The 21,375-nt window shown below is 37.6% G+C and overlaps 1 protein-coding gene across 4 annotated transcripts in view; it reads right to left on the bottom strand.

Annotated features, from left to right (window-relative positions):
* The window catches only part of USP45 (ubiquitin specific peptidase 45), a 47,359-nt gene that overhangs the window by 7,093 nt on the left and 18,891 nt on the right, over positions 1-21,375 (bottom strand). The window contains exons 6-13 of one of the 4 annotated variants that reach the window (XM_041414830.1): positions 20,506-20,651; positions 19,180-19,275; positions 16,991-17,121; positions 8,186-8,273; positions 4,712-4,793; positions 3,650-3,741; positions 1,617-1,673; positions 141-284 (exon numbers count right to left, since the gene is read on the bottom strand). In XM_041414830.1, coding sequence (XP_041270764.1) covers positions 141-284; positions 1,617-1,673; positions 3,650-3,741; positions 4,712-4,793; positions 8,186-8,273; positions 16,991-17,121; positions 19,180-19,275; positions 20,506-20,651 — 836 coding nt within the window. The other 3 variants (XM_041414832.1, XM_041414833.1, XM_041414831.1) reach the window with 3 other exon arrangements.

The following is a 21,375-nucleotide window of genomic DNA, read 5'->3' as shown; positions in this document are numbered from 1 at the left end:
TTTAAACAAGTCTCTGTCAGCTATATGTATACTAAAAAAACCCCACTGACATGCATCAAAATTCCCTAGAAGTTCTCAGTCACCCTAGAAACTTGAGTCAACTCAGGATGACTGGTTAGTGCAAGTAGTCAAGTTCTTACCTTATCTTTTGTTAAAGTGTGTTTCTTGACAATTTTGGGTTGATTATTCAGAGTACCGATAGAAGAACAATTATACTGACCAAGATCTGCCTCCTGTACACTTTTACTTTTACCTGTTCTTCCCAAGGGCACAGGTTTTGCAACCTAAGAAATTAGACAGGAAATTAGGAAAGGCAACACGTCAATTTTGTATTCCTTTGCAACCTACAGAAAAGATAAATGTAGGTGGATTTTTTCCTTTATTTTCGAAAACAGTGACCTACATAAAACCAATTAAATGGCCTCCTGAATTGTAATATATGGCTACTTTCTAATTTTTTTTTAATCATAAACTCACTGTCAGCGTCTCTGAAGGTTCAACTGAAAGCCACAAGGAATAGGAACGATACAAAATTTCTGTATGTAACACAATACAAAATAATCTATTCTACTATAGTATAAGCACTGTGTAGCTCTATGAGATGTGACTTTATCAAAAAAGACACAGCTCCCCCTAAGTCAGTCCCTGGTGCAGCCTGTAACAACAGAGCTGCCACACCCCCCCTATCACATAACTGGCAGCAGCACATGTCACCTGTAAAGGAAAGTGCTGGATACCAAGTAATGCCCATCCTGAAGTAAATGCAGCCACTGCTAAACAGCCACAGAAATCACCCTCAAACAGAACCCACGAACACATGGGAGCCAGGAAGCACGAGGGCCCAGATACTCAAAATGCTCTTAAAGCCTTAACTCCCACAGGCATCTGCACTCAGTGCACCAACAAAGATGAAGAATTGGTTATGAAAAGAACTGGTGTTTGGAGAAAAACACATTTTATACAGAAATAAGTATTACATTAATTACTCTCCCTTAAATGCAGATGAATATATGCAGGATGGAGGAAGAACCAATCCCAAACCACACCCACTACTCTCAAATGAAAAGCCCAAGTCCTGAAAAAATAGCTTATGCCTTCAAAGGAACACAGTTCCACTGCAGCTAATGGAGGCAATCCATAAAATGCTGAGAACACCAGAATAAATAAATTCAAATATGTGTTTTTAAAGTGTCTCATCCTGTAGGTAAACATCAGCCCAAGGGACTCAGGTTCTCTAGATACAAACCAATAGGTTAGAATCTGACTCTCTGGACCTCCAAAAAAAAAAAAAAAGCTTATTAACATTCTATTTATATAAGTACATACTATTAAATTAAGCTAATCTCAGACCTATATATTCTGTGGGTTACTATAGGCATTTGATGCAAGTTTGGACTAATTTAAAGATATATGCACTTATGACATTGTATGTATGTATAAACATATATAAAGAAAATAATATAATGAATAGATGAATAATAGTACACATATTTATGGACAAGGGTACGTTTTTAGGTTTAAATCAAAACTATGTGAACAGGGATAAATGTCTTCACAGGCTATTAAAAACAATCCACTGGAAGCAATAATTACTTATTACACATTCTGTTTCTTACCCTCTCCTCTATTATAGGAAGTGAAAGATCAATGAAAGGTTCTTTTACTGTTGAAATCTTGAAGAAAAAGAGAAAATGCACTTAAACATGAAGAACAATATATGGGTTTAGTACCTAGCTCCCTTTATTTAATCAAATTATTATCAAAAACTATACAACACTTACAAGATGTATGAAACTACAATGAAGAACTTCCCACTAACTTTTTAAAAATGTATTAAGTTGGCTCTAATTTTCTTTCTAACACCACAAAAAACTTCAGCATGTAGAGGTAAAAGGCAAGGCCATTAATCTGGGCATGAACTGACTTGAAGCAGTGTGGCGCTCACTTTCTCTGAGCTCCAGATGGATTTTCAAGTGGGCCCCTGTGGTACCCTTTTGTAGAAAGCTATCTTTTAGAGTTTCCTGATTCTGGACACTTCTGCACAGGTGTTTGAGCTGTTATGCAGCAAGGACAGGTTAATGACAGTTAAGTGACAGGTTCTAACCTCATGCTCTCAGTTAAGATTAAGTCAATCTTATTGGTTACAGTCAAAAGCTTTGTTAGATTTTTTGACACCATATACTAATTGGTAAAATAAATCCAGTTACAGGGGAAAGGGGACTTGAAATAAACCAACCTCTTTTTTTTTGTACTGAGGTTTCATTTTGCCATATATAAGCTGGAAACATCTTCCAAAGCACACCTAAAGACAATCTCTTTCAGCACTTTCCATCTGCCTTTATCACTAAGTTCCTTAGGCTCTCTCCCTTGCTGCTCTCGAATTCCTTCCAAAACTGACTTATCTTACCTCTGAAAAGACTGTGAAAAACAAAACCTTAAAAAAGGAAGTAAAAATCATGTTGTATATTTAAGTCACAGCCATGCCATCAGTTACTGTCACCACGTCCCTTCTCCTGTATTTGCGACCCCATCTTCCACCTGTGACATTTGGTATGGACTGCAAGCTTAAATTACCTGTTGTGCGAGGGACTCAGGAATGTTTAGGTTCCAGTAAAGCAATAAATGAGATCAAAAGCAGGCAGCTCTGGTGACTGCCTGCCTGCCTGGTGAGCGATGTTCAAACAGGGGTTCCTCTAAAGTGTCGGTTTGCATGAACAAACTTGTATCAAAAATATCTTGCCAGTGCAGGCAAAGAAAATGAACGCTAAACTCTTCCTCAAAGGGCTACAGCTAGCATATTCCCAAGTCCTGTGCAGGCAGAATATAAGAAGCCAGCAAAAATAGATGAGACATGCAAAATACATACAACCTCTATTTTCTATATGGTCAAAGTTCTTCATTGGTACTAGTAGCACATTGAAGAGTAAACTGCACATCACACATAGGGAAGTTTATCTGGTACTGCAGGACTGTGCTTAATTTTTCAGATTGATTAATTTACTTAATCTCTATAATATGAAATAGAATGTTTTAAACCAAACACAAATGTAACATTCAATTTAAAAAGTCATGCAATTAAGATTTTTCTCTGTCAAACTTAAAAGAAAATTATAAGGATCATGGAAAGCATTTATGATGGAATGTCAGTAATATTAATTATGAAAGGAATATACTGTTCATTAGGGTTATTATGTTAATTATAAAAAATACTTCAAATAAAAAGAAGCAATTTTAGCATTTTCCCACTCATTCTAATTCAAAGTAAGTAATTTCCAATTTTCAGGTGTATCCCAGAAGAGCAGGCAGGAGGATTTATATTTTAAAATAGGTGTTTCAAAAATAACAAATAACACTGGCATGTAACACATATGATTATAGAATTTGGAACCTCCAGCCTTAAGTCAGATGTAAAATCAAGCCCAGTACTTGAATCCTTTTTGAATTCAAAGGATCCCTCTTCTTCGGTTTAGGAGGATAATGCTTTAAAGAAGGAATAAATAATTTCAAATGAGAAACTTCCAATAAAGTCTTGTTTTTACAAACAAACGAACAAGTATAAAATTGGCAACACAATTTTATACTTTCAAGACAATGTAATCAAACCAGTATGTGATCTATTCCACATCAAACCAAATTCCAGAATACCTACATTTTCACATTCCTCACACATGACAGTGCTAGTCAATTCACCAACAAAGATCCTATCTATGAAGTTCATCTTCACACCCTCTCTTCCATATGCTGAAAAAACATTGCCTTTTTTAAATGTGAAAAATAACACATCCAATGCCACACTATATGTACAACAAAATTCTTTCCAAGATATATTATGAAAGCACAAGTTTAAACATATTCAAAATGTTTTGAACACAATACACAATACATCATATACTGTGTTATCTCAACATTTAAAAATATGTTAGTGAGAAGGTTCCCTTTTATCCTTCCCTTCCCCATCTTCTGTAACAGAGTAATAATACTGTATCTCCTAAGAAGAAGCTTTTTAAATCTCAGTTTTCTTTTGAATAAATAATATTGCATTGCCTTGATACAGACACTGGGGTAAACAGAGAGATTCTCACCATTTTAAAATGGGTTTTGCAACTATAAAGCTCTAAAATGTAACAAAGTCCTTTTCTAATACATCTTTATGCCTTAACTTTTGCAGATTTGGGAAGGATGACTTACAAAGGGTCTCATTCATTAGGACTTTAATTAAAACAAAATCCCCCAAATTAGAACTACTGAATAAACAAACACATGAAAAAAAATCACAAAAAACTCTTCTTTTGAAAAAAAGCCTTCTTTAGAAACAGCTGTCTATCTTGACTTTGTAATTGCCTTTAGAGTGCTCACAGTACCAGTCAGCTGACAGAAATCAGTTTTAGTTATGGAAAGCAGCCTCTCTGAGTATAAAGTAATTATGGGTATGTAACAAATACAGAGCAGGCTATTTTAGAAAACAAAATTAAATTCTATTATTAAGAGATGGATTAACACTGGGGAGGCCTTCTCCTGGATACATAGATGCAAATGAGCACGCACTAAGCTCTCTACACTTTAGGTACACACTAGGTGGCACTAGAGTAACACAGAATAAAGTCCGGCCATTACAGCACTTCAGATCTCCTGTTCCCAATAGCCACTTCAGAAGAAAATGTTGTTTAAAGACTAGTGCAGTTTTAGAAATTTTCAATAAAGAGTTGCATACCTTTGACTTTCTTTCTAGTTTCTTCATCTGCTGTCTTAGTAGTTGGGTTATTGAATGCTTTTAAAATACCAGTTTGTATACGCTAGAAGTAAAAATAAAACCAAGCATTTTAAGTGTAAACATTCTAAAAACTAGTCATATATATTCGACTTTATCTTGTCTTATTTCCATAAAATTAACATAATTTAATATTGTAAAACTATTGTTATTCACTAACAATGTGAAAACTACATGAGCTTAACTTGAGCAGATAATCACCCAAAAATTTCCTTCCCTTAAAAGGGAACCATCATAGGGCACTTCACAGGTTACCAAGAAACGATGAGATTTTCAAGAAACTATCAGATTTAACGCTATCCATTTTCCCACTGTGAATGGACTTACACTGATTGACTAGGATGCAAAATACCTGGAAGGCAGCTAAGAGCCTTTCACTAGGCAAACTTCAGTGACTGCATTTAAGCAATATTTTTATCACTTCTGTTTATTTTATAACACTGCCAATTCCAGACGTATGTTAGAAAACCTTAGAAGAGAAAGAAAACTTCTTATGAATTCATGTAAATGTTACCAACATTTACTAAAAAAACAAACAAAACAAAACAAAAAAAAAAAACCAAAAAAAAAAACCACCAAAAAACACACCAAAACAAAACCTAAAAACTACAGTTTTGAAAGAAGGATCAGAAAGAAGCAAATTCACTAATGAGTTGTAGCTGCCCCTCCAGACAGGGGGTGCTCCTCCCCTGTCTCAACTGCATGGAAGTGAAGAGGCACTGTATTCCTGGCAGCAGAACTGCATGGGCTGGTAGAAAAGCCCAACCTCTGACATGCTGCAGAGAGGGAAGCAGGAGGATGAATCAGGTCTCCTGACTCTAGCTACCATGCATGACCTATGCTTTCTTTTTTCCTGGCAAATGTCCTGTCTCTCTGATCCACAGACTCTAGTAACACGTACGAGTCTCTCTTGTCGGTGTGCAAATGACATTTACAACTAAATACTGAAGTCACACTTAGAGCCAAGTACCATTCCAAGAGACAAATACCAAACCTTCTGCAAGCAACTCAAACCCTCTGTCCTAACAGAAAAAGATTAATAGATGGCTCTAGTTTCCAGGCAGCAAAGCACACTTCCAAGCCACATATCACTGTAGTGTGAGGATGACAGACAGTGTCAGAGGTTTGGTTTCCAGTTCAGGCACCCATCAGACCAAGTCATACTCCGACCTTATGAGTATGTGACCTGGCTTGTGAATTAACTCCCGCTGCCCCGAGCTCAGCTTTGTTCATCTTAAAGCCAACAATATACTAAAAGGATTAATCAATAGGTAATTCATGAAGTTGAGCACCATAAATGGGTTTAGGGCCATAAGCAACCCTTTTGTTGGGATTAGCGCGTTGAACCATTTATTTAGGTCAAAGAAAGACATAGTCTTTGAATGGGCAGGGTGCTGTGGACAATGGCAGCAGACATTAATCAATTAGCAGCAGGGTTCAGCCACTTCAGGCCCCGGTGTGAAACCATCTCCAGCCCACATTGCTGGAACGGCAGACGCTATGTCATCTTTATTGTTATATGGCCAAGCTTTTAGCTGAAAAGTCCACTTGTGTACACTTCCTAACTTTTTTCCTCAGGAATATGAAAAAGTTCAGCACTGGTGTCAGATACAAACACAAAAACCACACAGAAGAGGCAAAAGTATAACAGGATTTTTGGTTAGCTCCTACAACTGGTGTTATGTTATGTATTATATGTATGTCTCATCAAAGCTAAGTGTTTAAAAACAACTAATCCTAATGGGGATAGGGAAGCAGGGATGGCCGGGCTGCTGCCTGTGCCCAGCTGGTTGTCTGCTATCTACAGACCTGAAACATGGGATAATTTAAAAAAAAAAAACAGAGAGGGAGGGGGAGAGAGCTTTTACTAGTGCTGTCGGTGGCAGAGCACCCCGAGGTGATTAAGATGTGTTTGCAGTCATGCACCATTAGGGCAGCAGTGGGATGTAATTGCACGGCAGGGTGGCACCCACGTCTCTCTGCCTGTTGATGGACTGGCAGAAATACTACCCAAAAATCACTGTAAATTCTTACCATCTTCCATCGCTCTTTTGAGGTAGGTATTGTAGCTGTCACTGCTCTCTAATAATAAATTATTTAAAAGGCAAATCCTAATGCAGGTTATTGCAATGATGGCACATCCACTGGTGAAGCTGACAGGAGACTGACTTGAGGGGAAAGCACAAGCACCTCCTGGACAAGCGGCTTAGTTGTTGTAATAACCCTGCTTTCTGTGATCCCTCCTTTGTCAAGAAAACATAGTTTTCACCTTTTATTACATGGAAATCAAAAAATAAAATAATAAATTTTCTCTCTGCTGCAAAAATGTAACAACTGTTTTCCAACTGAAGTCAGCTGCTTCTGTTGTGTGCCGTGTTCAAGACATCATTTTCTAAGCGTGAGTGTCAAGATTTGACTGTTTCTTCTTGCAGTTCAGTTCTGTCTATAATCAAGAATGCTGACAAGACCAATAAATATTCGTATTCTGGCAGGATGGTGATTTGTTCAGCTCTACTGTAGTGCCAGGAACCAGGCTCAGACACAGATTTACAACTTATCTGTGAGATAATTTAGCTCAGGATCACGACATTCATTGGGTTACTAAATGAAAGGGAAGAGGAAGTACTCTGGACAGTACAAGATTTAAGGCCTTCCTTTAGAGGAGGCCTAGAAAAGGCTATTTACCACAAAGTATCATCTGAAAAGAAGGGTCCAAGACTAAGTCAGAAAGATTAAATCTGATATGGTCAAAATAGCAACCAAACACTCCCCTTCTTGCATGAACAATAAAGGAAGGACAAATAATGAAGGAAAAGAAACAAAAAAATCCCATACAGGGAGGTTTTCAATATAACAAACTACTTCTATACTTCACATACTTGGACATAGATTTTAAGCAATCACAAGCAGCGCCTTATTCATAAAGCAAAGAGCTCTTCACACTTTCAAGAGACACAAGAAACTTTGCAAGATTTTCCCCCCTTCCCCCACAATTTTCAGTGAAAATTTTCGGTTAAAATTATGGGCAGGCCCATAGCTAAGAACTACTGATTTTTGGTCCAGAGCTTTAAAAATACACTTTGTCAGTTAACGCAGAGGTCCTACCTTTACTTTCTTGGTGTCTCAGATGTCCTTTTTTCCCCTCCTCTTCCTTTTTTAAAGGCAAACAACTTGGATTCCTAAAGTTATCACCTTCTACTTATAATATTCCTCCTACTAACTGAAACTTTGATTCCAATCAACTATTTTAACAAATCAATATAGACATAACTAAGTATCTTTAAAAAAATATTTTTCTCAAGATAATAAATATAGACACTCCTGCTTCATGAAGTACATCTTTAAAACTTTGGGAACATGAAGAACATTAAAGCAATGACTAGTAGTTCACTTTTAAAAGACACACAAAGACATTACTTTTGTCTCCTCGATCCTGATTGCATCCAACAGATAGTGCAGAAGCTCCTGGCTGTCCTGCTGCTGGAACCCCTTAAATCGAGGAGCCCTATGAAAGGAACAGTAAAGAATTTTAAATTATCTTGGGAGATTCTTAACAAGACAACGTCAACATAAGACACTTTGCTGGGGTACAAATAGGTACAATCCCTGCAGACCCTCATGGGGCTTTAGGAAGCTCCTGGTGCAGCAGGCACTTTCACCAACAAGGCTGCCTGGGTTGCAGTTTGGCTCTATGGAGTATGGCTTGACTAAAATACAGATTTGCCAGTAGAGTCTCATCCATGGTAGCAGCCCTTTCCTGACAGCCTACACCAGTACTTCTGTACCACCAGACATTCCTAATGTCATGGAAAAGAGAGACAAAAAGATTTTCTAAGTGCTTAACCTCCTTTGTTATCTCCCCCTTTTCTCAGTTGAGAAGAAATCTCAAATGTGCATAAACAGTCCTTTTAGACCACCAGCAGCATCCATATCACCCTCAGAAGCCAGAAGAGGAGAAATATCAGTTTCTGACTGCACTCCCATTTACACTGGTGATTTTCTAGGCAACTGCACAGGGGTAATGTTGCATCAGTTCTGAGACAGCCACTCAGTAGCATCAACCACTACTATTCAAGAACTGTTGAATTCTTTTTTTACTATTCACAGCATCTAAATGTACTCTAAATGTACTCACACTTTTCAGGCATAGATTACATAGAAAGTAGAAAAAATAATCTTATGAGTACATGGACAGATTCTTAAGGTGATCCTTAAGGATAGATCCTTCTCCTTAACACAGCCAGAACGCTTCTAATAAAGTTTGAATGTTCAGGATCTTGCAACCCCAAATGAATGAAGAGTATTCACTATTAACACATCTCTGTTCACATTAAGTGTAACTGACTGGCCAAACTAAACCTGTCTTTCCAGGCAGGTTACCCTTTAAATCTTTAATTACAGTCTTGAACTACTTAGTCTAAAATGAGATTACACAGAATCACAAGGGGTTGGAAGAGACCATTGGAGGTCACCAAACTCAACCTCCCTGACCAAGCAGAGTCCCCTAGAGCAAGTTACTCAGGATTGCAACAGGCAGATTTCTGAATTTTCAGTAATGCCACCAAATGGCTGTGACTCTTGCTGCAGACTGAAGTGAGCACTCACAGGTGTAACCACGTGCACCCCTTCCGAAACCTAGCACAGGGGACAACTGGATTAGCACAGCTCCAACAGTAATTTTATCAAACTGGCAGAGGAGCCAGAACAACCAACCACTCACTCTGCTCCTCAATTTTATTAAGCACACATTGAACCAGTTTTCCTGGGGTGTGGATTGCATGCTATGGCTAGCCAGAGCTACAAATATGCATTAGTATTTCCCCTGGCACAATGATCTCATTTGCCTAGCAAAGTTCTTCAGCTGCTCAGAGTTCTTGAGGGTTAGTGAGGCTTCTATCCCACTCATACACTAAAGCTGCTCAGATTTGCCTTAGAAGTTTGTGCTCATGGACAAACTTCTAAGGAGTTTCTTCTAATGGAGAAATTACAGGTGATCAGAAAACACCCCAGATGTGCAATGTGCCCACAACAGTAAAATGCAAAGCTGGGCAAGGTGTCGAGATGCCAAGCCAGGGCACAGCAGACATGGGCTACAGGCAGGATAGTGACACAGGGGTCTCAGCTTTGAACTGCTCCCCGCAGGCACTTTGGGCTGTAACTGGAGAAGGACTGAAGGTGACAACTCAGATGTCTAAGGTCAATGCCTAAAATTAAGTGGAACAAATCTGGACCTGCATATGCAAAACAACATGTTCACATTTACAAATACTTTCTTTCACATTTGTGCTTCATATCTAGTTTTTGAAACAAAGTTGATAATATCCCTAGTTAAAAAAATATTTAATGATGCTACTGTACATCAGGCTTACTATAGGCTACTGTGTGAGGCTTACTATAAAATCTGTAATCAGTAGAGAGGGTGACTTTATCAAGCCTTCTTTTGAAATTGAATTTTTTTTATGAGCAAGTCAACCTCAAAAATTAACTTCAAATTTAAAAAACTGAAATAATCTTTAAAATTAAATATTTTGTTTAATATTCCTAAAATGTCACCTTTTCTTCTATTAAAATCACATGGTTTATTTCTAACAAATTTGATTATAAATCACAAACACTTTCTGAAAAGCACTGAACCTTTATTTTGGTTCCAATAAAACACTCAATATATATTAAAAAAATAAATAACGTATGTAGCTGCATGCATGTTTTCATACATGCACAGTTTCACTTTTCAATTCGCCAAAAGTTTTCTCTCACCGAATGTCCAGGAATCTGAAAAAACCCAGATGCCAAAATCAGTTCAGTTCTGAGAATCTGGTTAGTTAGTCACAGTATTATCATTAATTTATGATAACTTTCTTGTTTTCCTGAGCAGTGAGAATCAATGAGTATATTCAGCTATCTCCTCCAATACAGGCACATTAATAGCTCCAGTACAGCAAGAAAACCCTTCTCATATATCCAGCTCTGGATCCTGCTACTAATAGGGATTTTATTATTTTTTGGCAACAAAAGCAGGACCTCTTCAAGACTATAATAAAAGTGAAGAAAATTATTTATTACTTGACAAAGGAGCAAGGAAAAATTCCGTCACTGTTACAGGAGGTGTTTTCTTTTCACTGCAGAGACACCTCACAGAACTAGATCTTCAATGCAAATCAGGAAAAAGCCCCACACATACTTTTTGTTACTGCAGTGAAACCTCCCACTGATGAGTATACAAAAATCATTTCAGGAGCAAATTAGTTTACTAATTTGTATTTCAAAGTAAAATAATTTACTTGCATGTTCCACACAGTTTTATTAGCTTAAATTAGAGAGGAGGAAATTAACTCGGTCATGGAAGTTTTTCATTTTGGTTTGTTTTGAGGGTTTTTTTCACTTTATTAGAACACAGTGCATTTACAAGTACAAGATTATTTAGGCTTCTCAGGGCCTGCACTAAATTTATATGCCTGATTTTAATGGAAAAAGGATGATGGGAATGTAACAGCTACCACTTTAAAGGTGAATTGGCATGGAAAGTGACTTGTAAAGATTCCCTGTAAGGCTGAGTCATTTACTTGGACTGACAAATTTGTCATTATTCACACTGCTTAAAATATATTTAATCTGTCATTCGTGTACAAAGCATGCTATGTAATGTTGCATATAATTCTAAATATCTCATGTTTTGTGGAAAAACATCTGAAATAGTGCATTTGTTTTTGCGGGGGTGGGGTGGGAAGACCACAAGAGGAAACTGAAAAATAACAATAAAAAGAAAGAAGGGAGTTTTACATCTCGCAATGCATTTACTGGAAACTTCCTACATGTATAAACCAGTATGAGAGAAGAAAAAGGAATGAATCCATGCTGATACACAGAAATCTGACAACTAAAAGATGTGTGCTCTCGTCTCCTTGAAAATATGCTTCAAGCAATATCCTTGGCAAAAGTGGGGGACTTGGAGATGGTTGGTTGAGTTGACCGCTCACAGATGTGCTGACATATGGAAGCCAGTGCCAATGCGATACAACCTGTTGTACAGTGTCAGCAGGATAATGACAGAACAGGTTGAACTCCTGCTAATGGCCATAAGTGGTGAAGGACAACTGTGACATCTTATATACTAGCCTCTCCTTGCTCATCTGGAGACCAGTTATAATTGCTTGACTGTCAGTTAAAGAAATACTTTTCATGATGATCTACTTCCTAGAATGCTGTAATAACAAAAACTACATAGTAACATCGTATTTTAAAGAAAAAAACTAATAGTTTGAATTCCTATATTATATTCATTGGAGGGAAATTAAGCTGTGCTTTAAAAGCAGAACCGGGATACAATTAAAGTCATTCAATCATACAGCACAGAGCTGTATGTCTTTACTGTCTTTAATACAAAATCTTCTCTTAAGTCATCCTTTCACGAATTACTATCTTTGCGCAGAAGACAGCCTAATACCTTGGAAAATTTTAGAAACAACAGTAAGCACTTGGAAGCAGAAAACAAAAGATACTATTTGATTTTTTTCTGTAAGACAACATGCACAGGAATCCTGCAATGCAGTACATACACTACAGAGTTCTGCTCAGCAGGAGGTGCTTGGGAGGAGCCCAGCCAAACACGGGCTTGCCCCCACATGTAAGTAACAGATAACACCAGGCACAACTGTGCTATCTCAAGGGCATGGATAGACAGCACTTAGTTCTCCTTTGGATGTACTGGCCGATTAATTTCAGCTTTTTTGTCTCACCTTCCCCCAAAAGAGAAAATTAGATACTCTCTACTTTCTTGCAATGCACAAGGTCCATTCTTTCTTCCTTTAAGTTCTGCTAAGATTTCCAGCAGCACTCTGCTCTGACAACAAGTTCCATAGGTTAGCCCTATAAAATGCTAAAAAGCCTCATTTTTTTTTTTTTTCCCTGTCTCTAAATCTGTTGCCTTTCAGTTTCAGAGACAGCTCCTTGAACTCTTATGAGGGCAATTAAAGAAGCACAGATAATTTATCATTTGTTGCCTTCTTTTGCTGTTATGTCTTCTTTTCATGTTCTCTCCTGCCTGAACTCCCAATATTCAAGTCCCTGCTGACATAAAGGCTTCCTATTTTTGTTACCCCTCCCTAAATTCTGGTTAACCCAAACAGAGAATACACTGCCAATGTACCTAATAAAATTACTGGTTTTCTTCCTCATTTTGTCTATAAACTCTGCTTACACAGCTCGCCAATACCACACACTGAAAATACTTGTGTTCTCCAAAATGCTACACAGGTCTTCCTTCTAAACAGAAGTGAACATAAAGCTCAGGAACACGTACAGGTGATTGCTGCCAACACACACTTTTACATGCAATTTGTCTACTTTGCACACACAAACTTGTTCCTAAAATTATGAAAACATTGACAAAGTTAACTGAAAAAAAAAAGACATCAAGCGACTGCAATCTCTCGACTGCCGCTGCCCAGAGAAGCTGTAATCTCCTCTGTCAGAGCTCCTCAACATGACGCAGCACCACCAGCAAGGCACACGGAGGAATGACAAGGACACAAAATAATCCATAACTACTGGTCAAGGAAACAAACTGTGTGTTCTGCTGCTATTATACTTACATGGTAAAAGTCAAATGGGAAAAATAAACAAGCAAAAAAGTATTTTCTAAGAAGATTATTTTTTAATATTTTCTTAAATACAGCAGTATTATTTAAAAAGAAAAGGCTCAAAAAGGCTCCTTAATAAGAAAGATCTTGTTTCCTTTATCTCTTATATCTTATAACATTAGTTTTCCTTAACATTTCCTCTCAGTAGTGATAAATGTGGAATTGTTTAGGTTTCCCCTCTGAAACTATTGTTCTGTTAATATCAACAGTCCTAACCACACATGACCTTCATTCTGCCAGTCCCACCTCTGCCTTCAGTTCCACTTTTTGCACATGAGAAGGAAGGATGAATAATGGTCTTTGGAGAATGAAGACCTATGTAGATTTCATGAACACCAATAAAATCTTTGTTAGGGAAGTATTTTTTCCCACATGGTAATGTAGCAATAAAATACCACTATTAATAATTATTTAATGGAGGATTGAAGCAGCTAAATTCTGTAACTCCTTTCTGGACTTATCACTTACATGTTTCAACATTTACTTGCTACACCAAACTAAGCTTTCTTCCACCAATAAAATTACTCAATCATAACAAGTAAAGGAAATAAAATTTATGTCCTCTTAATACATCAGTGTTGTGTTAGTCACTAAGTCTCCAAATAAGTCAGAAGTCTGCAGTCCTGATATTCAGCACAGTGGAAAACCAACAGAAGGGCCCCGTAGCTATGCTCACAATCTGTCCTTGCAAAACATCTGACAGCTGCAACACTAACAAAATTAACAGTGGATGAATTAGTACCAGACGCTGAACAGTTGCTATAGAAAGACTCATCCACTTCTTTCTTCTTCTCCCCTTCTTCAACCTGGCTACTCCACCATTTGATAAAATTAACACTTGGTATCATTTTTTCCTTTTATTATTTAATAAAAAATGTCCTTTCATAACATTCACAAATGTCCTTTCATACACAAGATTATGAACTTCACACCATGATCTCCTCAGACTCTTAAAGAACCAGTTTGCAGTTGACAATGACTGTGTTCCAGTTCTCTTACTGCTTTTGAGCAGTGAACATGTATCCACTTGCAGGTTTTGGGATCCCACTCAGGGACAAGCCAGAGCTGCAGCTGAACAAGGCAGTGTCTGCACCCTTTTCTATCCTGTACTATCTGTACAACCTCCTTCATAAATCCTTTCCTGAAGAAAGGTATGGTGATATACTGTATACTTGCACTGAGACAGCAAGATCTGTGATGGGGAAAGAATTAATTAAAACAAAAAAAAATAAAAAGAGGTTGCAACTGGAGTCAGCAAACCTTTATGTAATACATATAAACCCAAAATATTACCATTAGAATAGTAATGCCCTTCCCCATGTCCTTCTCCCCGGTAGCTGTGTCAGTGTAGTTCTCCCTTTTACACATTCATCCTGTCATCTCTTCAGGAAACTTTTTTCAACTTTGCTTGTTGAAAAAAAAGTTTGTGACAACACAATATGAATACCACGGGTAGTTCCTGCCTCTAGGATTACTTCATTAACACAGCCTCTTGGCAGCACTCAAGAAGCAGTTTTACAAAGAACACTGCAGTAACACAGACTTCTTCCTAGCTGAAACTCCTGCAGTCCTGCCCTGCTCTCTCGCATTTCAACTTTGATGAAAAACAGAAAGCTAACCTTAAAACAAAAGAAAGAAAAAGGCTTTGTAAAAATGGCATGACAGAACACTGCATTCATACTGTTAAAGCTAATAAATAGTAAATGTATTCAGTTTGCAAAGATAAAGATTTCCCATTCTCCTACTTTTACCACTGCACACTGCTGAATATTCTGAAACCCTCCCTTTCTTGCTTGTGTCACCAACAAAGAGAAAACAATCCAAAGACCAAAACCTTCTGTCACACCTGTCCAGCCCCTTACTGCCCATGAACATCTAACTTCTCACTAACAGGATGTGGCTGACACTTTTGCTGTTGATAGTAGAGCTAGTAAAGGATTTGTATTTAAGTGGTGTTTTGCAAAGATAACAAAAGCAAGAAGTAGGAATGAAGGCAAGAGATGGTAGGAGCTGGCAGATACATGTCTCAACAGCAAAAGACTTCTGACCACATTAAAAGGCTTCAGTTTTAGCTGCTAGCTAAAGTGTATGCACATCTTAATGATCAAAAGACAACAACAAGAAAACAACTATATAGCTGAGATTTAATAATGACATTGCTCAATGACTACAGACACACAGAGCAGACACAAAATACCTGCCACTTCTAAAAACACCATGCCATCTGAAGTGCACTGCATTGTCATTATTTCACAATCAATTTGCTAAGGTGGGCATCAAAACATGCTTTACATAATTTTTTCCCTTCGATCCTTACTACTAACTGGGAAAAAATTACTAGAGTTATTGAATAATTTTCCTTCCATTTCTCAGCCAAATTTAATTCTTACACTCAATATTTTTGAGACAGTCTTAAAACACAAGGAGTGAGAAAACAATGTAGTTTTCTTCCCTATTTATTTTTCTTCCAGGTAGATAACGCTAAACAAAGAACACTGCTGCTTGACTCAAAAATGCTGTAAGGTAACTTTACACACATTTCCTTCTACAGCTCAAAAGAATCAAAAGGAAGACAAGTACAATAGAAAAAATATAATATTAAATTTCTTAAGCAGAATTTTGAGGATAAAGAAAAGGCAATGACTTGCTTCTTTACAGAATTAAATTGTCCCTGCTCTATTCTAAAAGCTTTTGTTTCTTTCTACCATATTTTGAATCCATTCCTACTCAGTAAGGTTGTCCTGGAACTCCATGGTAGGAGGCTGCAACTTTCCTCCTAACTCTCATCCTGAAGAATGCTTAAAGTTCCATGTAGCAATACTGCAGCAAATAAATTACCACTCAACATTATTCTTTTTTAAATATGAGATTCATATATACCATTCTCCAGTTACTCTGCTTCTGCAGATTCTGTTACTAGTAAGTCAACATTTAAATACTTGTATCAACTTTTAAGTAGGTCTTCAACAGGTGTTTTTAAAAGCAAGATTGTTTGCATCATAATTGAAAGTACCTACAAAGCACCACTGTAAACATTTTCCACACCAAGAAACAGGAGTTTCTTTAGGGCTTGTAAGCTCTTTGCAATCTGGAGCCATATGTCATTTCAGTACTGCTTCAAGTCCTTACTTGTTAGACCCTTTTTAACTTTGAATTGATGCCAAGGCTAGACATCATAGCAGAAGTTCCCCATTTAAAACCTTATTCTTCCATACAAAATACCTGTGTACACCTTGTAGTGTTAGCACAGCTTTATGCTAACAAAGAACAAAACCTGGAAGGTAGTCGTATTTTCTTCAGTTTTACCTTGCCCTCTTCTGCCCCCTCACACTCAATTTGGAGCCCGTTGAATGCCCATGGTTATGAGTTGGGCCACACAATACACAAAGAGCAGGGACAACCCCAGTGTGCAACAAGGAGTCCTTCAACTTTAAAACATGAAGGAGCTGTTTTCTGGACTGCCTGGTAAAAACCTAACAGTTTCTTTAGAAAGGACAACAGACATTGCACACTTAGAAACACATCACTGGAAACTAAAATTAAAAATGTAAGTGAAAGATGAGCTTGAGGACACAATACATACTTTTGACAAAGCTGGCTGAACAGCACTTTGGGAGACAGAGGACCTTTTCCAGCCTCCCTCATGCTGTGAAGAAACAAGAACATTGCTGAAGTCAAAGGTCCCGGGCTGGACAGGTTTACCACCAAAGGATCCTTCAAAAACAAAGGTAAATTACACATCAGATTTCAAAAGTAATGACACAAGACTTCTTTCAAGTCACTTGATACTGATAAAGAACAATGTAACTTTCAGTCTTAAGAGTGTTTCAGGGTGTTTTTTTTTAAACATTGATGTCAACCATTTGATTGAAATAATTTAAGAGCAGGTTTATTATTTCAGGAGTAATAATTGCAAAACCAAACAATTCTTGGTGGTAACCAATAGCTTTGGAAACAGGCATGTCAATGAGCTGGTCTGGTTCTCACCAAAAGAGGCAACATTTGTATTACCTGCTTTACTCCTACCCCCACATGCACTGAAATTCATCTGGAGAGAAAACCCAGGTGACCACCTCCATAGGCCAGTGTAAGATTGTGCTCAGTGGCTCCCTGCTACCCAACCCAAGGAATGGGGCATCCAGTTTCTCTGATCTGTGAGCCACACACTGCAATTTCCACACATCTGGCAGCCACAGAAACACAACCTGTTCCTACACAAATCGAGTGCAGTGGTTCACAGCAAGAGCTGATGGCAGACCCCACACATGCCCTGTGGCACTGGGAGACAGGCACAAGGCACATCCTGCACAGCCCCTCTTGGTATGACATTGAGCCCAGCCAGCAGGTTTTGGGTCTGGAAGGATCAAGTCAATTAAGCCAATTTTAAAGTCCTGCACAGCTTATACACCATGTGTCACAATGACCACAGACCACCAGCTCTCCCTAACATGCTCCAAGGTTCCTATGTGCCCTGCTAGCTGTCCTGACTCTCAGAAAAACAGATTACAAGTGCCAGATAAACACTTGGAGAGGGAACCTCGTCCAGAAAGCAGAGCCACACAAAATGTAAGCGAAATGGATACACACAAATAAAGTATTTGCTTTATATGCACTATCACAAGGTGGGAAAAGGCTCCTTAGCAAGCAAGAAGCTGCAGGTTTCTACATTGCTATTAATTAGACTCTTATTCAATGCCAAATTCTGCACTGGCATACAAAGACCAGAAAACACAGTCTTTGCTCCAAAGACCTTATTTACATTGTAAGCAATGTCATGAAATGAAAAATAGATCTTTCAACCTTATGGCTGTGCAAGTTACACATCAAGCATAAGCCAACAACCCACTGGCTTGCTAAGCCTTTGGGCAAAAACAAGCTCCAGACCTCTGTTGTGGCTCAGGATAACTTTGCGAAACATGTTGCTGCTCTGAAGTGCCACTGGAGGAAATAAAGACAGCTATGCAATGAATTTCACACTGTTCTTGCCTGGAGAAGCTATGAACGTCACCTACAGCAACACAGTGAAATCATCATCATTTCAGAGGTATCTGAAACAGAATACCACTCCTCTACCCTCACCGCCACCAGAAAGCTCACAGCAAACAGCAGGAAAAAAAGAGAAAAAACTAAGAAAAAATCCTCTGTAAACTGTTTGCTTCAGCTAGCAGAGGGAAAGGGGTATTATCTTTATTGCCAACAATATATAATGAAACCCTGAGTCTCTAAGACATGACCAGAACAGCAGAATATTCTTTGGATAATAGCCACAGGAGATACTTTCCCATATGCCTGCAATGAGCTTGAGGACAAATTTGTTCCTCACTCAAATTTTGCTTCTCTCATTTTAATCCCCTGGCCTGTGAAGCATGTAATAAACTTTACAGACCTTATCAATGAAGGGCAGGGATGGACTGGAATAGAATATTTCACAGATACTTTCTAGAGCAGAACAGACTATTTCCTGTACCATACGTTCATACTGGGGAAATTAAATGGCAATTAAAAATAAGCCAGATGCTCTTTCTTAAGGTAAAGCATTATTTGATACTTCAACATCAAAAAATGTGAAAGCAAGCAATTCTTCCTCCTCCTCCAGGGCTGAGTAATGATTTCTGTAAAAGACATCAGTTCACAGGTAACGTAAACCCACTGACAAATTAAAATGTGAAAGAAATGGGAGAGTAACAGTGTGCCTTTAATGAAGATGTGATTTCCCACCCTCCAGCTTCTTCCCACATTTTCCCAAATTTGTATTTCTCAGGGCACACTTACCAATTGAGAATCTGAAGTGTGACAGATTTTTAACTTTGTTCCTTTCTCCTTTATCTCATACATCAGTTCATTTAGTAAGTGAGTCTGTGCCAAGTTCTTAAAGAAAAAAAAACAAAAACACCATGAGAAACATGCTGAGTGTTCAATTACAGAGTTTCTTTAGTTATATATTCTAGAGCCAGGTGTAGACCAAACCAGATACACTTCATAATGTGTAACTGAGGTTTAGATCTGACCATTAGAAAGAGCACTAAAAAAAATCACTGAATTGACTGTTTCTAAAATTGTATTTTTTTTTCTGTAATTTCAAAATAATTCACTAGCAATAACTTTTTTTATTTATGTTGAACAAGATTTTTTTTTTTTTTTTTTTTTTTTTTTAGGATTAAGACATTATTATCAAGACCATTTCCCTCTTTTAAACTCTGCAATCCCTCTCCTCATGCCCCATGAAGCAAAAAGGCTTTGGCACAATGAAAAGTATTATCCTTCTGAATTTAGGAGAGAAATCAACTCAACATATCTCAGCTTTGTTTCTTTATTTTTGGTCAACTCTGACAGCAGATCACTTAGGTTTCTACAATGCCCTAAGTATGGACAGATAACAATTTGCAGTTTTACTATCTGTTTGATGGGTTTTGAATCACTATCAAAAACACAAGGTGAGGTGTGCCAGTGCAGAACACCTTTGTAGCAGTTTTCTTTCACTTGTTCACTCCTGTCTGCAGACACAGAGTGTCTCTGCTCAGACACAGGATGGTGCAATATAAAACCCACTTGGGCTACTAGTTTTTTGAGGATTTTGGATTGTTTGTACACTAAACATCAACAGTGTATTAGTATAGCTCATTTCTCTTATTGTAGTCAGAAAAAACCCATAATCGATAAAAGTAATTTTATAACTGCATCCATTGTAGGGGTTTAAAATCATCCCAATGAATAGTGCAGACATTTACATTATGCACACAGTGCCACTATTCACATCACCAGTATGGTAGATACCCTGCATTAGTCATGACTAATAATGTTGAACTTCAAATAAAACCACATGCTACAGTACAACCCACACACATACGCACTGTGTAAAACACTTGGCATTTTTACTTGTTTCATTACTGTGCAAAACACCAGTGATCCAGGAATTCCTTTTTATTATAACAGGAAACACTCCTTGGATAGCAAGGAGTAAAAAGAATTTGAAAAGGACTTTCAGAAAGCAGAATGAAGACTTGTAATATTCAAAACCTTTTCAGAAGCCCATAGATTATACAGATTTAGTATTTCTGAAATCTGTTAAGAGAAAGTGGCATGATCTTTCCTTCTTACCTGCATGACAGCATTAAAAAAGCAGGTATTTCCTAAATTATTTATTCCTTTAACTGGAACTGATGCACCATTACCAGAGCTTTTTCCTTTCAGTATTTCAGTTGTTTCACTGTTTTCTTCACGAAGACGTATAATTTTTGATGAACCTGTAATTAAATTATAGATTAATATGACCACATAACTTCATAGTATAATCAATTAAGTCCTTCTATTATTATGCTTATTAATTTTAACATATGTGGAAGATACCTTGATAATACTCTAAGGTGCTGTACGCAATCTTAAAAAAATCAAAAACCCAAAACACTAGACACCAACAGATAAACCCCTGGGGGGTAAAAAAAATGCCCTCAGTAACTACATATATGCAACAAAACCTTCCATTAGAATCATACTGTCCTATAAGACTGTGACTTCCACAATTAGACAAGCAATAAATAAAGTAACATGAGTTGTTTACTAACAATAGGCAGCTGAGATATATGTTAATTATACACATCAGAAACACCACCGAAAGGCTGCTTTTTGGTGCATTTGAAAGGAGGTAGCCCAAAGTTACCACTGAACGCTGCAAGTCTTTATCAACTACAGTGTTCTACTCCAACTGCCTTGTCAACAGCCCAAGTGGACTCATTATCCCTACATTTGCTCCTCAACTCACCTCCCTTTGTCACAGCCTGAGGAATTACTAATGCAATCCACATACATACAATGCTAGTGTTTTAATTTCAAGTAACAAAAAATTGATAAAACTATGCTATAACATCCACATAATTCCCTGTTTCCCTTATTATTTAAATAGATGAGGGGCAGCAAAGTTAGACAGTCATTAACTTGTAGCCTAGAGGTAACAGAAAGACTTGAGATAAC

This window comes from Onychostruthus taczanowskii, unplaced genomic scaffold (assembly GCF_017590055.1).
Source record: "Onychostruthus taczanowskii isolate IOZ18803 unplaced genomic scaffold, ASM1759005v1 scaffold48, whole genome shotgun sequence".
In the NCBI taxonomy this organism is placed as follows: Eukaryota; Metazoa; Chordata; class Aves; order Passeriformes; family Passeridae; genus Onychostruthus; species Onychostruthus taczanowskii.
The sequence above is the reverse complement of the archived record's forward strand: the minus strand, read 5'-3'. Positions and strand labels throughout refer to the sequence as shown.